The sequence below is a fragment of the Culicoides brevitarsis genome, chromosome 1 (genome assembly GCF_036172545.1).
Source record: "Culicoides brevitarsis isolate CSIRO-B50_1 chromosome 1, AGI_CSIRO_Cbre_v1, whole genome shotgun sequence".
Taxonomy (NCBI): Eukaryota; Metazoa; Arthropoda; class Insecta; order Diptera; family Ceratopogonidae; genus Culicoides; species Culicoides brevitarsis.
The window spans coordinates 27241667-27254814 of record NC_087085.1 but is presented as its reverse complement, the minus strand read 5'-3'; the positions used below and the strand labels follow the sequence as shown (position 1 = coordinate 27254814).

Sequence of the window (13148 nt, the reverse complement as noted above, 5' to 3'; positions counted from 1 at the left end):
TTTTTTAAATATTAACCCATGAAATTATTAAATAAAAAACTCATTAAATAAATTGCGTGTACATAAAAAATAATAAAAAAATAAAATCACAAAATAAAAATTATTATTAGGCGAATCAAAAATTTATGAGGAAAAATAAAATTGGCAGACAGATACAAAAATCAAATTTTTTCATTAAAAAAATCAAAATGTGCTAATAAAGAACTATACCCATTTGTTATAATCGTAATGTTTGTATAACTATATCAAAAAAAAAGAAAGAAAAATAAATCAATACATTAATCAGGGAAAATAGAAAACGACGTAAAACGGTTGTGAAAACCTCATTTGTTGAATATTCTTCACATTAATCTTATTACCGTTTTTTATATTTGTTTTATTATGCATTAATAATGACTTCCATCAAATGAATATATTACCATGCATGTACCTACCATTAAATATTGATGGAAATTTTAGCGCGGGAACTTGTCATTGTTCTGTTCTGATGAATGAATTTTGGCTTAATAATTTATCCGCATCGATAAAGCAGATTAATTATATGATTTTCGGCCGAAAATACAGCAAAATAAAACAACAGAAAATATATCGAGGCATAATTAACGCAATAATATGGCAACAACAAAAACAAATTACTACACGAATATCGTGTCTGTCGTTAAATATTAATAAGACAATTTTGCTGATATTCCCTGACAAGTTCTATTTTCACATTGGTATCGTGTTTCGAGCGAGTTATGCGAGTGACGTCAGTACCAAATTTAGACAAAAATTTTATTATTTTTATTTGCCAAATAAACATACAAACCTTTTATCCTACAAATGATTTTCTGTTAAAATAGAAAAAATAACTTGTCAATTAAAAAAAGCTTTATTTGCAATTCAAACGTTTTTTTTTCATGTGATGCAACAAACTTATTTTTCATTACTTTAACTCTACTTACTTCTTAATATCATTATTCAGTAATATTAATAATACAATTTGTTGTTGTTGTTTTCGTTTTTTTTTGAGGCAGTTTATTACCCTTTTCTTATGTAAGTTCTCATTCTCGCAATAAGTTAGTCCTAGAATGTAGCAATTTTTATTTTTATTATAGAATTTTTAATATAGTTTGCTTATTATTTATATAATTTAGCAACAACGATGACGACGACTTTTTGACAAGAAAAGTTTAAATTCTTTCATTTTTTTTATTATTTATTATTTTCTTATAACATTTCTTATCGCTATAGTTATCGTCATAATAATAATAAGTTTCATAACTTTATAAATAAATAAATAAACAATTTACAGATTTTTTTTTTAGTAAATATTTGTTGGTTAAATAAATGCCTTTTTTTCACTTTTTGCGATTTTAGTAAGTTTCATTGCGAATTTGCGAAATTCGTAGTGTGCAAGATAAGTACATTTTAAATGCTAGAGAAGTTTTTACAATTATAATGCTTTGTTATATATTTTTTGGTGATGTATAATATAATCGATAAATGTTTTTTTTTTAATATATGATGAGAGAGTAGAAGGAAAGAGTATAGACTTCACACAAAAATGTTTAATTATAAGTACAGAAAGTTTTTTTTTAATAATTATTTTATAAATATTTTTGTTTGTTAGGAGTTGATTTTTTTGGTTTTTGTATATATAAAGGTTTTTGCATTGTTAAATATTTGGGCGTTAAATATGTTTTGTTAGTCTAGTTGCATGTTTGTTAGTTGTCGATAGTTGATAGAGTTTTTTTTTTTGAGTTATAAATGCATCATTTCATAATATTTGGCACATCAATCAATGTTGACATTTGCATGAAAAAGCAAACGGGTCATGAGTTTTTGGTAATTTGGATTTTTTTTTGTGTTTTTAAACGTAAATAAATTTCGAAATTTTATTAAAACAATGTATTAAAAATTTACTAAAAATTCATAGCATATTTTTTAACTGTAATTTAAGATTTTTATTTGTTTTCTAAATATATTTTTTTTGGTTTTTTTTTATCAAATTTTTTTTTTCAAGCTCATGAAAGCTTCGTGCCCTTCCCAAAGACAATTTTGAAGAGATTTATTAACTAAGTAGAAGTCTCTAAATCGAATAATAAACCTTGTGATCTTTTAAAGGCCCTCGTGTCTTCAAAATAATGTCCTTAAAGTTTTCGAAGAGAAAATTTCCAAAATTTATTTTTTTTTTTTGAAAAAAAATTTTTTTTTTCATTTTTTTAGAAAAATTAAAATATGGAAAGTTTTCCTTTGTAAAGTTAAAGAACCTTACTTTTAAAACACGAGGGGCTTTTTTCATTTCAGTCAGATTAACTCGGATTTAACCAATAGATTTTTACTAATTATTTCTCTAAATCCAAAAATTCATTAAATTAGCAACATTAACATTTAACATATAGCACTGATGCTAAAATGAATCGACTTTAAAAGATTTGAATTTTCAGTTGGGAAATAATTTTGCGTTTTTTCCGTAAATTTTTGCTAATTTCGAACACTAAAAGTTACTTTTCATTTTTCAGCACCTTTAAATCACAAATCACCATCAATCTCCGTCAATTTATTATGAAAGTCCAACATTGAGTGATGTGCTTTTACTAATAATAAGTCAAAATTTAATCAAGGAGGAGTAAATATTTGTATAGCGCGTAAAATATGCAGTTTGTTGTATAATATATTTGTTTATGTATATATAGTTCTTTAAATATTGATTCTATTTGATTTGCATTCAGAGAGTGTTGGTTGTCTTGAGATCGGTAGTTTCGTTACATTACACTTATTTTTGATATATTCTTTCATTTTTTTTTTGTTCGTTTTTTATCTAATTACTTTGATGATGATTTTGTTTGCTTGATATTTCGTTGACTTATTATTCGCTTTGTTTCACTTTACATTTTATTATTAGTCGGTGGAATCGATGAATGGAATGCTGCCGGATTTCGTGGATTTGGGTTTGTGGCCGGATACGATGACGTCACTCGGTGTCGTGGCAAATGCGATATTTCCCAACGTGATTGGCAACTTGTTCTCCAAGTCCATGTGCAACTTGTTGACTTCCGCAATGGCATACACCTCGTAGTCCACATCGATGAGTGTGCAATTCTTGAGGTTCTTGACCTTTTCGTGCGGAATCGCGAGCTCGCCTTTGTACGTTTTGGTGTCGTTACTTTTGACGCCCTCGTCAAACTCCACTTCCGCCACAAGTTCTTCGTGCACTTTGGTATTGATGCGCGGACTCGTCGACCGGTATGTCTGTATCTCCCTGAGAAACACCTTAATCGACAACACATCTATCCTACTTACGTTATCACACTCCACTAAAAAGTTTACTTTTTCGCCCGGCAAGTAGCCGGTACGCGGCACTGTCGTTACGAGAGTCAGCGGGCCCGAACGGCAACACCAGCAACAGAAATATTTGATTTCTTCGATTTTTTGCTGTTCCTTTGTCATGGGGTACAAGTTCAGGTCTAGCGGCGACTCGATGTGGAACTCTTCCTTGAGCGACTTGCAAAAATCGCCGTCTGCCTCGATTTTCGCCTTAATTGTGTAGTGCACGCCGCCATGCAGACCCTGGAAACTACTTGGCAGACAGAGAGGCAGTGTGAATTCCACGGGATAAACGTTTCGACCGGCGGGCAGTTCTAGCTCGGGTCCTAGATTTGGATGAAAAATGAACAACGATATTTAGGTAAGAATTTTTTTTGAAGATTAATGTCGCCAAATTTTTATTTTTAGTCAAAAAAGCCAACCTATTTTTGGTAGGAAAGGTAATTCATAAGAAAAACTTGATAAGTGATCACCCTAACTAAATAAAACACTCCAACTGGGCCTGAGGGAGGACTGTGATATATTCAATGGCAACGGATTAAATGGCGCACGACCAACCAAATTGATATGTGAAAGAAAAGATGAGGTTTTTTAAGCTTAATGCTTTTTCCTCCAACTACAATGCTGTAATCTTAATTTGATCTTAAAGGTCTTTGTATCTTTGTCTTAAAGGACTTCGAAAAGGGCTAAAATAATTGAACAAATATTCGAATATTTCAATAAGAGCAAATGAACGAGACTTATGGTAGAGTAGGGTATATAATGGCTCGCACTGCAGTCTCTAAAGAGTCCTATTGTAATTCATACTGTGAAATCGTAACCTTTTTCAGTAAACGCTGAGGAATGGATCTTAGCTTGACATCAAAAGTTTCCTGGGAATCTGTGGAAACTTTCCTGAACTCAGGCACTGGCTTTGAGTGTCGTATTTACAATCAGAAGTTGGTTGCACAATGGATCTGTTCGTTGTATCTTAGTGCTGAGCTCTCACTATGAGAAGCTCACCCGCAAAATCTGATCTGACGTGTCATTCCAAGCAGGCGCCATCAAAATTCACTCAGCTTTCCCTGGAGCTATTCCAAAAGGTTTCTAAAAGATCTAAGTAAATTTTAAGCAGGATTGCAGTCAGAAAAGTTTTTCATGATTTCGAGTCTCGAACCGACGACCTCATGCTCATCAGTCAGATACGCTAATTGTTTTGGTCCAGTGTTTCAGCAATATCACTTTAGTATCAATTTTTAAGAAAACGAGAACTCCAGAGAGCAAGGATAGTTCTTTTTTCAACAACTTTTTTCTTATAAGACTTTTTTGCGATGCGATCATAAATTACAAAGGCATTTCCGTAAGCCGCCCATAAATTACACAAACCGCACACATTATAGTATTTTTGTTGTAAACAAAAGACAACAAAAACGAGAGAAGAAGACACACCTTGAAAAAAAAAGGAAAAAACGTGAAAAACACTTACCTCCACGTTCGCCCGTCAAATCGTTATACGTTCGAAAGTACTCCTCGTAGGCAGCATAAGTCTTAATTCGTTTCTTGCCGCGACCCGACTTGACTTTTGTCCATTCTGTCGCCGCGAATCCGTGAAAACGCACGGCAATGCAACGCACTTTTACGGGCGCCTCAAACGTTATCTCGACTTTGCACGTAATTTTATCGCCTGGCTGGTAGGTCTTGTTCTTACGATCTAATTCGATGATGAAAGACATCGTTCGTTTGTTTTATGTTTAATTATATTTTCGAGTTTATCTATTTGTTTACGGGCGAGTGAGATATAATTAACCGATATTTATTGTAGTAAATAGAGTAGATAATACTGCATTCGGAACGAAAAATTTACACACACCACACTTTGTATTATATCCTTGTGTATACTACTATGTAGAGGGGGAGTATGTAAAAATCGATATTCCTGTTTAACTTTTTTTTTCTTCTTCTTCTTTCTTTATTCACATACACTCGAGTTCTTGGTCGTTGTATCTGCTGGCTGTGTGCACAACATAATTTTCGTACGATTTTTTTTTATTTGTAAGAATGTAAAAAATACTTTTGTTGTTGTTTCTTCGTGCTTTTTTACAACGCTACAATAATATCATTAACTTCTATTCTATGTTCTATTTTTTCTGTCTCTCGGTCTCTATGGTGTCCTGTATGGAGTCTCTATATGTCTATATGCGATAATGTATATGATGGAAAAATAAAATAAATATTTTTCTAAAATTCCGTTTCTTCGGCTCCCGCAACTTTGTTTGTCAACATTTCAATGAATACTAAAATTTGTAATGTTCGTTGAGTCTCTTGTTCTACGTTTTTTTGCCTCTTCTCGCATTCAACTCGTACATGTGTCTATGTTGCTCCGTGCAATTACATGCGCGATACACAGACACGGGACTACTATGTCTCTATGACACACATGGACATGTATCGCTTGCATTAACGCGCGGGAAAATTCCTTTTCCCCCGTTTTGTATGATGAGCTGTGCCGTATACGGATGCATTTGAAGCAGAATTTTTGTCCTGTTTCGCGCACATTTGAGAGGGAGTCCTGTTCTCAGGGTACGTGTACGGAATACGAAACCGCGTAAAAGTGAAACGCACGCACGCACGGAATCCCATGAAAAAAGGAATCGTATCCTTTCGGTTGGAATGGAATTATCGGTTGAACCGATTTGAATTTGAAATTTGTGACCGTTGAAAAAAATATTTAAAAATGTCATTTCGAGATGATATATTATTTAAATTTTGTTATTTACGAGATTATTTTAACTAAAAGGTTAGTTTAGTACCCACGTGATTAATTATTGTTTTAAAATCACGCGATTTCTTTAAATTTTTAACCACGTGGTTAATTTAATTTTTAAAATCATGTGATTTCTTCAAATTTTTAACAAAGTGGCTTGTTTAAATTTCAAATCACGTGGCTTCTTAATTTTTTTAAATCACGTGGCTTTTTTATTAAACCACGTGACTTTAAATTTTATTAACCACGTGGTTTATTAATTTTTATCCATGTAGTTCATTAACTTTTAACCACGTGGTTTATTTAAATTATTAATTAAATTAAACCACGTGGTTTGTTTCATTTTTTAAATCACGTGATTTATTATTTTTTTTAAATCACGTGATTTAATTAAATTTTGGACCACGTGGTTTATTTTATTATAAGGACTACGTGATTTCTTGTACTTTTTATTTATTTTTTAAAAATTGCGGTAAAAACGCAACACCTTGCAAAATATATGACTCAGACAAGCAGTCTATAAATTAACTCAATAACACGAAACTATTTATTCTGAACATTCTTAAGCTGCTCGCAGCTATCGATGAACGTGATTTATCTACGCAACGTACGTGCACGTTCAAGATAAAAATCGTCAACAAGTTATGGATAATGACATCATTTGATTGTTGCACGACGATCATTTACAACTGTTCAAACAGAATTTCATTTTAGTATTTCATTAAAGTTCAAAACGATCGTACACAGAAAGATACTTATCACATCAAAATAACAAAAATGAATAAATTCAATTGACCTTTTAACGATCAACTATTCCAAATCAGTAGTTCATTATCGTTGCCTCTTTTGTAAAATTTTGTGTGTTATTGTTCATTCAAATAAATTAGCAGAATTATTTGTCTAACGTCTCAGTCGCGCTCATTATGTTTGTCGATGTGGTGGAATTGTTGTTCGACAGCTACGGAAAAGTTTATCATCCGGGTGATGTGCTCACCTGTCACATTGTCGTCCATTCGGCATTCAATTTGAACTGCAAATTTGTGAGGGCGCGCCTAATTGCGCCATACAAAAATTCGAAAAATGAGTATTTTCGCGTGTATCGAGTGGCAAAGCTGAAAAAAACGTCGCTGAGGACGAATGGGACTTTGAAGGAAGAAGTTGGAGAAGAAGGTTTGTAGAAGAAAATGTTTAATATGGAAACTAAAAGAAAAAATTTGACAGTTTAGTTGAAAAAAAAAAATATTTTAAAAGATTGAGGGTATATTGGCGCCATTTTTTACAAAAAGTTATATTTTTTCGTTTTTTTTTATTAATTTGTTTTTTTTTTTTATTAAATCTGAAGCAATTTTTTTTAGAGTCGTAAAAATAATTAAAAAAAAAAAAATAAATAAGTTAAAAAAAATAAATTAAATTAATAATAAAATTAAAATTTAAATTTTTTTGCATTTTTCTTGATTTTTTCGGGTTTTTTTTATTAATTTATTATTTTTAATATTTTTTTATTTAAAATTTTTTTCTTTTTAAATGTTATAAAAAAATAATTCTTTTATTAATATTAATCAAGATTGCTAAAAACTATATTCGTGGTAAAAAAAACTCTGAGGGTTAAAAGTTAAATAAAAGATTTTATCAAAAAGACATATTTTCACAAAGATTTTTGATTAAAATTTTTTTAAAAATCCTGTTTTATTGAAAAAAAAAGTTGTAAATTTTAAAATTTCCCGTCAAAAATTTTGTTCAAAGCATTTAACTAATTTCATAAAATGAACAAAAAATTAATTAATTTATTTAAATTAATTTAAAGTAGCAGAAAACTTCAAGCTAAAAAAGGGTAGAAACCGCTTTGTCGTAACAGTTGAAATTCCAGATGTGCCTTCGGAAGCATTTAAAGGTAAATTTACGACAATTGCATTTTTCGATGACTTCAGAAAATTAACATTTTCATCACCTTTACACTCACCTAGAATATAAAGATGTCTTGCGATGCAGCTTCAAAGTGACAGTCAAGCTGAATTGGCTACTAAAATTACACGTGTTGGATTGGTTCATTTTGAATCCAGCATCCGTTACAGAAGCCGTTGTGGACAAAATTGACGCTGGAATAAATTACATGATGAAGAGTATCGGAAAAGTTCGGAGCTTAACTCGTAATAGTGATCCGAGGAAAGAATTTCGTGACATGCGAAGAACGAACACGATGAAATGAATTTAATTGATTTTTTATATATTTACGTAACAAAAGTGAATTAATGCCAAATTAAGATATTAAAAAAAAATTAAATATTTTTTTTACAAAGTTATTTATTTAGAATGTGCGTTGGAAAGTTTTTTTTTTATCTTAATTTTTTTTGGACGGTGTGCTTGCAGCAGTCAGAGGCACATTGGAAAGTTTCATTTTTTTTTAAGCTCACTTTTTCTTCACAAGACGACACAAAATAATTAACGACTAGATTTTTTTTGTAATTTATAAATTTTTCAGATCTTCAAATTTTGGTGGATCATCTCCAGCGGTGATTTCTTGATAAGATGGCAGATCGTTGGGACTTCGTTCATCGCCCAAAAATGGAACTGTCCCAATCGTCACCGATAATTGATTCTCTGGGTTCATGTGACATCCACTGACTCCCGCAACGGCTTTCAACACATAATCGCACTTGATGATTTCGCATCCGGGAAAAATTTTCCACTGATAGAGCGGATCCACGTACAAATTCACGTGAAACAATTTATTTTGATAGGGCGCCACCGGAGTGTCAAACATGTGGTCCTTGATCATTTCTTGCTCCACTTTGACATCGTTGTCCGGACGATTCGTTTGGAACGTCAATCGTTCCTGTAGCTGCAGATAAACGTAATCGATGCGAACGTTCGAGTTGTTGTCAATTTCGATGGTGACTGGAATATTTTGGCCAGGGACAAAGCCACGTTTTGGCAGAATTGTGATGATATCCAAGGGGTCCGTTGTGCAACACCAACAACAAAAGGTTTTTTGCTCCATGGCTTTGATGGGTTCTTTTAAATTTGGGAACATATTGAGATCGAGCACCGAAGTCACGTGAAATGGCTCCGAACATTTGTAGTTTTCTTCCCATGGAACGTCGTACGTTACTTGCACTTCGTAACGAATGTGACCGAGAGTGTGATCGAAACTAAAAGAAAAAAATTGATTGACATTATTGACAAAACTTGCGTAAATGAAAAAAGTATACTTTGGACCAAATAGCTTAACCGCATTTCAAATTCAAAATCGCAGTTTTCTTCGCAAAATTTTAAATTTTCATAAAATTTTCAAATTTTTCCGTTTTCATGTTGCTTTTGATACTCTTACGAATATTTCAAGATATTATTGTTTGCCTTTTTTTGAAAATTTTCAATTTTTTGAGTTTTTCCAATATTTCTGCCAATTTTCCGGGTTTTCCAAAGGGTCCAAAAGCTTTTTTGCTGACGAGATCCCACAAACATAAAAAAAATATTAAAAATTTAATTTTTTTTCCTAATTTTCAAGATTTTTTACGATCTTTTCCAAAAATTCTTCAATTTTCAGGATTTTCTAAAATTTTTCTATAAAAATTGGAGAAAACTCTTCAATATTTCTATGTTACTCGCGGGACTTCCATAAACTGAACATTTTGAAACTATGAGATTTTTCAAATTTGCCAGATTTTCCACGAATTTTTCCCGAGGTTTTTCACGTATTTTCCTGAATTTTCTTAGTTTAATTTAAAATATTCCATAAGCTATTTGAAGCAAATTATATTCAATTTGCCTCTTCTAATTCATGCATTTTTAGCAAAGTTTGAATTAGCAAATGGCAAAAAGGCACATCATAACGGACAGACGGACATGACGATCCAAATTTGAAATACGGCGAAAATGTAATTCAAATTACCTCGTCGGAAGTGTTTTCGGCAGCGTAAAAGTCGCTTCATAGTCATAACTTCCCGGAAGAATTTCCTTTATCGGTGCCTCGTCTCCGCCAAAAAAGTAATGATCATCTTTGAAATACTCCTCGTATCCCACGAACTTTTGTTGCACATGTCTCGTTGTCCCACTTTGCGAAATCGTCTTCGAAACAGTCCATTCCGTAAATGCCACGCCAAGAAATCGCACCGACAGCGAACGTGCATTGAATGGCTCGAAAACTGAAATGTAAATTTTCGCTTCTATCGTTTCGCCTGCCTGATACCTTTTGTCGGGTTTGTCGAGCACCACAGTTAAAGTGACCATTTTGCGGTCCGATTTTTAGTCAAAGCAGAGATTCCGCGTCTGGTTGCGTTGAATAAACAAAGTGAGACTGTTTTTGCGAGCAAAAAAAAAAGAAAGAAAAAATATCGAAGAATAAATAAACACTACAAGACTACGCAACGCACTTGGATACCGAACAATGAATGACGGTCGGAATGTTTGGTCTTGTCTGGCCTTGCATACAAATGTCTGCGCAAAGAGAGCATAAAAGGGAGAGAATTTTATTTCTTCGGCTTGTTCAACTTTTTTTTTATTATTAAACGTGAATGAGAACTTGACACATAGTTTTGCTGGCGATGCATGTTACATGAAGTAAGAAGTAGTAACAGGTTTGTACCTAAATAGTTTTTAATTGTGCATTTTATTCTATAGACATAATTTTAACGAGTTAAGAGAATTCTGTCTCATCATTTTTATTTAATATATGAGATGCACTTTGAAGAGTAAACATTTAGAACAAACGTTAATGAGATTTTAATTAAGCTTTAAAACGAATGAATTTTGTAGCGATTTTGTCACGTCTTGATATTTAATTATTTATAGAGACAAAAATAGCTCAAAGCTTTGATAAAATGATAGTCATGTGAGAAAATTATTTTATTATTTTTAGATTTTGATGAAAATGAGTTTGACAAATTTTTTAAAAGATTTATTTCCGCAAATACAAAAAAAATATTTTAGTTTTGACAAGAGAAATAAAATTCTTTTGTGTAAAAAATTAAATTAATTTAACTTGTGAAAAAATGTTTTATAACAATTTTTTCACTCTAGAATTCTATTTAGATTTGAAAGAATTTTAGAGAAAAAAAATAAATTCAAAAAAATAGTTCTTTTTTTTTTACATTCATAACATTTGTCCTGCCTAAAAATAAAAAAAGTTCTTAAAATTTAGTTCTTTACTGTCAGTTTTTTATTTACTTTAACAGAAAATCTTGAAAAAAAATTTTTACGATAAAATTGTCAAAAATGTTTTGAATTCCAAAGACCTTCAATTTCAAAGATCGAAAGATAGATTTTCTAAAGAATTTGCACCAATTTTGAAAAATCGGAAGGATGATTGTTATAATTTTTGACTCAAAACTTAAAAATAATTTCTCATAAATAAAAAAAAAATATTATTAAAATTAAAAAAAAAATAGATTGATACTAGTTTTCCTTCTTGAGAATTTTCGAAATAATTTAGATGGACAATATCATTGCTTGTGCAATTTTCATATGTTTTCTTACAAAATGTAGAAATAACGTCCCAAATAACAGAAAATAATTGAACTGGTTACCTCTTAAAACTTAGGTTATTTTTTTCATTGCAATCGTAATCAGAAATATACAGAAAGAACAATTAAAAATTTAGAGTGTAAAAACTGAAAAATTACCTTAATCAAAGAAAAAAATTTTTTCCAAAAAATTAAAAATGATCGAAAAACTATTTTCTTCCCGAGTATTTTGAAATTTTTTTGTGAATTTAGATTTGAAAGAAAAATAATTTTTTTTTTTTAAATAATTTTTTTATTTTAATTTTGTGAAACAAAAATTATTTTTTATTGATAAAAAACGACTTTAAAAATAATTTTATAAAAATTGTTTGTTGAAATTTCAACTTAACAAAAAATAATTCAAAATTTATTAAAATATTAATTATTTAAACTTAATCTGTGCAATTTTTAATCGATAATTAATTTATTTTACTATAAAAGTTTTAAATATATATTAATTAAAAATTGAAATTAGGCCATTAAATTTAATTATTTCACTTTTTGTCACCCAACCCATCGGATTTTGCCGAAAAAAATCAGAGGGAAAAATAAAAATAATTAGAAAAAAAGGAAATTTTTTGACATTTGTTGGTACTTTTTGATTAAAAAACGATAAAAATGTCCAGTTAACATTAAAATTATATTAGATAAGAACTTAACTTTGCTTTAAAAACGTATTATCTATCGAAAATTTAATGAAAAAATTTTTGAGTCACGTGACCAAAATTTTTTATTTTTTCTTAAATTTTTATTTTGTGAAATTTTATTAAAATTTTGACTTAAAAATTTGAAAAAAATAAACATAAAAATTATTTTAATGTGTTCAATCAACGATTAACGTTTAAAGCGTCAAAAAAGTAGTAAAAAAAATTAAATAATTTTAAAAAATTTTTTCAATTAAAAAATTCCAAAAAGTGTCAAAAATATTTACATTTAATTTTTCCCCCTGAGTTTTTTCGACAAAATCGGAGGGGGGAGACAAAAAAAGGATATATTAAATTTATTCGCCTAAGGGACTAAATTAATTTTTTTTTTATTAAATTAAAATTAATTATCCTTCAGATTTACGAATTAAATTTTGAATGAAAACGAATGAAAAAATAAAAATGAAAAAAAAAATTAAGAAATAAATTTTTAAAATTCATGAACCCAATAATCGACCATTGAACTTCTTTCCACAAATCTGGAGATTAAATTTTCAATATTTCATTCCTTTGTTTCTCCCGATCCACAGAACAAACAAATGACCAGCAATCAGTCGTAGACAACAATAATGACAAGACCCATAAAGAATTGCAACAATAAACATACCGAAAAAACAAGAAAATCGGTATAATTCTCGTCTAGCCGGTTAAAAATAAATGATAACCCGTATAAAACATTTTTTTTTTGCTTGAATTCTCATCATTTAAAAATCGAATTATTTCCAACAATATTTTTCTTTATTTGTCCTTGTGCATTGTTCCAACAAATGTACAGAAAGCACACCACAAGGGAGACATTTGAAAGTGAAATTATTTCATGCTCAATTTGAGAGTAAACACTTTTTCTGCATTACGAGGACTTGTGGCGCCAGTCTCGCAAAAAAGGAAAACTAT

At 30.3% G+C, this 13148-nt stretch overlaps 3 protein-coding genes across 4 annotated transcripts; 1 reads left to right on the top strand and 2 right to left on the bottom strand.

Annotated features, from left to right (window-relative positions):
- Positions 1-2790: 2790 nt before the first annotated feature.
- On the bottom strand, positions 2791-5344 carry LOC134827232 (arrestin domain-containing protein 3-like). The gene is made up of 2 exons (XM_063839816.1): positions 4775-5344; positions 2791-3635 (listed from the first exon to the last, which is right to left on the bottom strand). Exons 1-2 carry the CDS (start codon positions 5019-5021, stop codon positions 2884-2886), a joined length of 999 nt encoding a protein of 332 aa, XP_063695886.1. The 5' UTR covers positions 5022-5344; the 3' UTR covers positions 2791-2883.
- A 1440-nt stretch (positions 5345-6784) lies between these two features.
- On the top strand, positions 6785-8362 carry LOC134838360 (uncharacterized). 2 transcript variants are annotated; one of them, XM_063853875.1, is made up of 3 exons: positions 6785-7222; positions 7860-7943; positions 8017-8362. In XM_063853875.1, exons 1-3 carry the CDS (start codon positions 6976-6978, stop codon positions 8256-8258), a joined length of 573 nt encoding a protein of 190 aa, XP_063709945.1. In that variant the 5' UTR covers positions 6785-6975; the 3' UTR covers positions 8259-8362. The 2 variants fall into 2 exon arrangements, with proteins under 2 accessions (XP_063709945.1, XP_063709944.1); XM_063853874.1 differs by having other exon boundaries at positions 7857-7943.
- Positions 8363-8491: 129 nt separating this feature from the next.
- LOC134837542 (arrestin domain-containing protein 3-like) lies at positions 8492-10279 on the bottom strand. Its single transcript, XM_063852924.1, has 2 exons — positions 9942-10279; positions 8492-9201 (listed from the first exon to the last, which is right to left on the bottom strand). The coding sequence occupies exons 1-2, from the start codon at positions 10277-10279 to the stop codon at positions 8517-8519; spliced, it is 1023 nt and encodes a 340-aa protein (XP_063708994.1). The 3' UTR covers positions 8492-8516.
- Positions 10280-13148: the final 2869 nt, after the last annotated feature.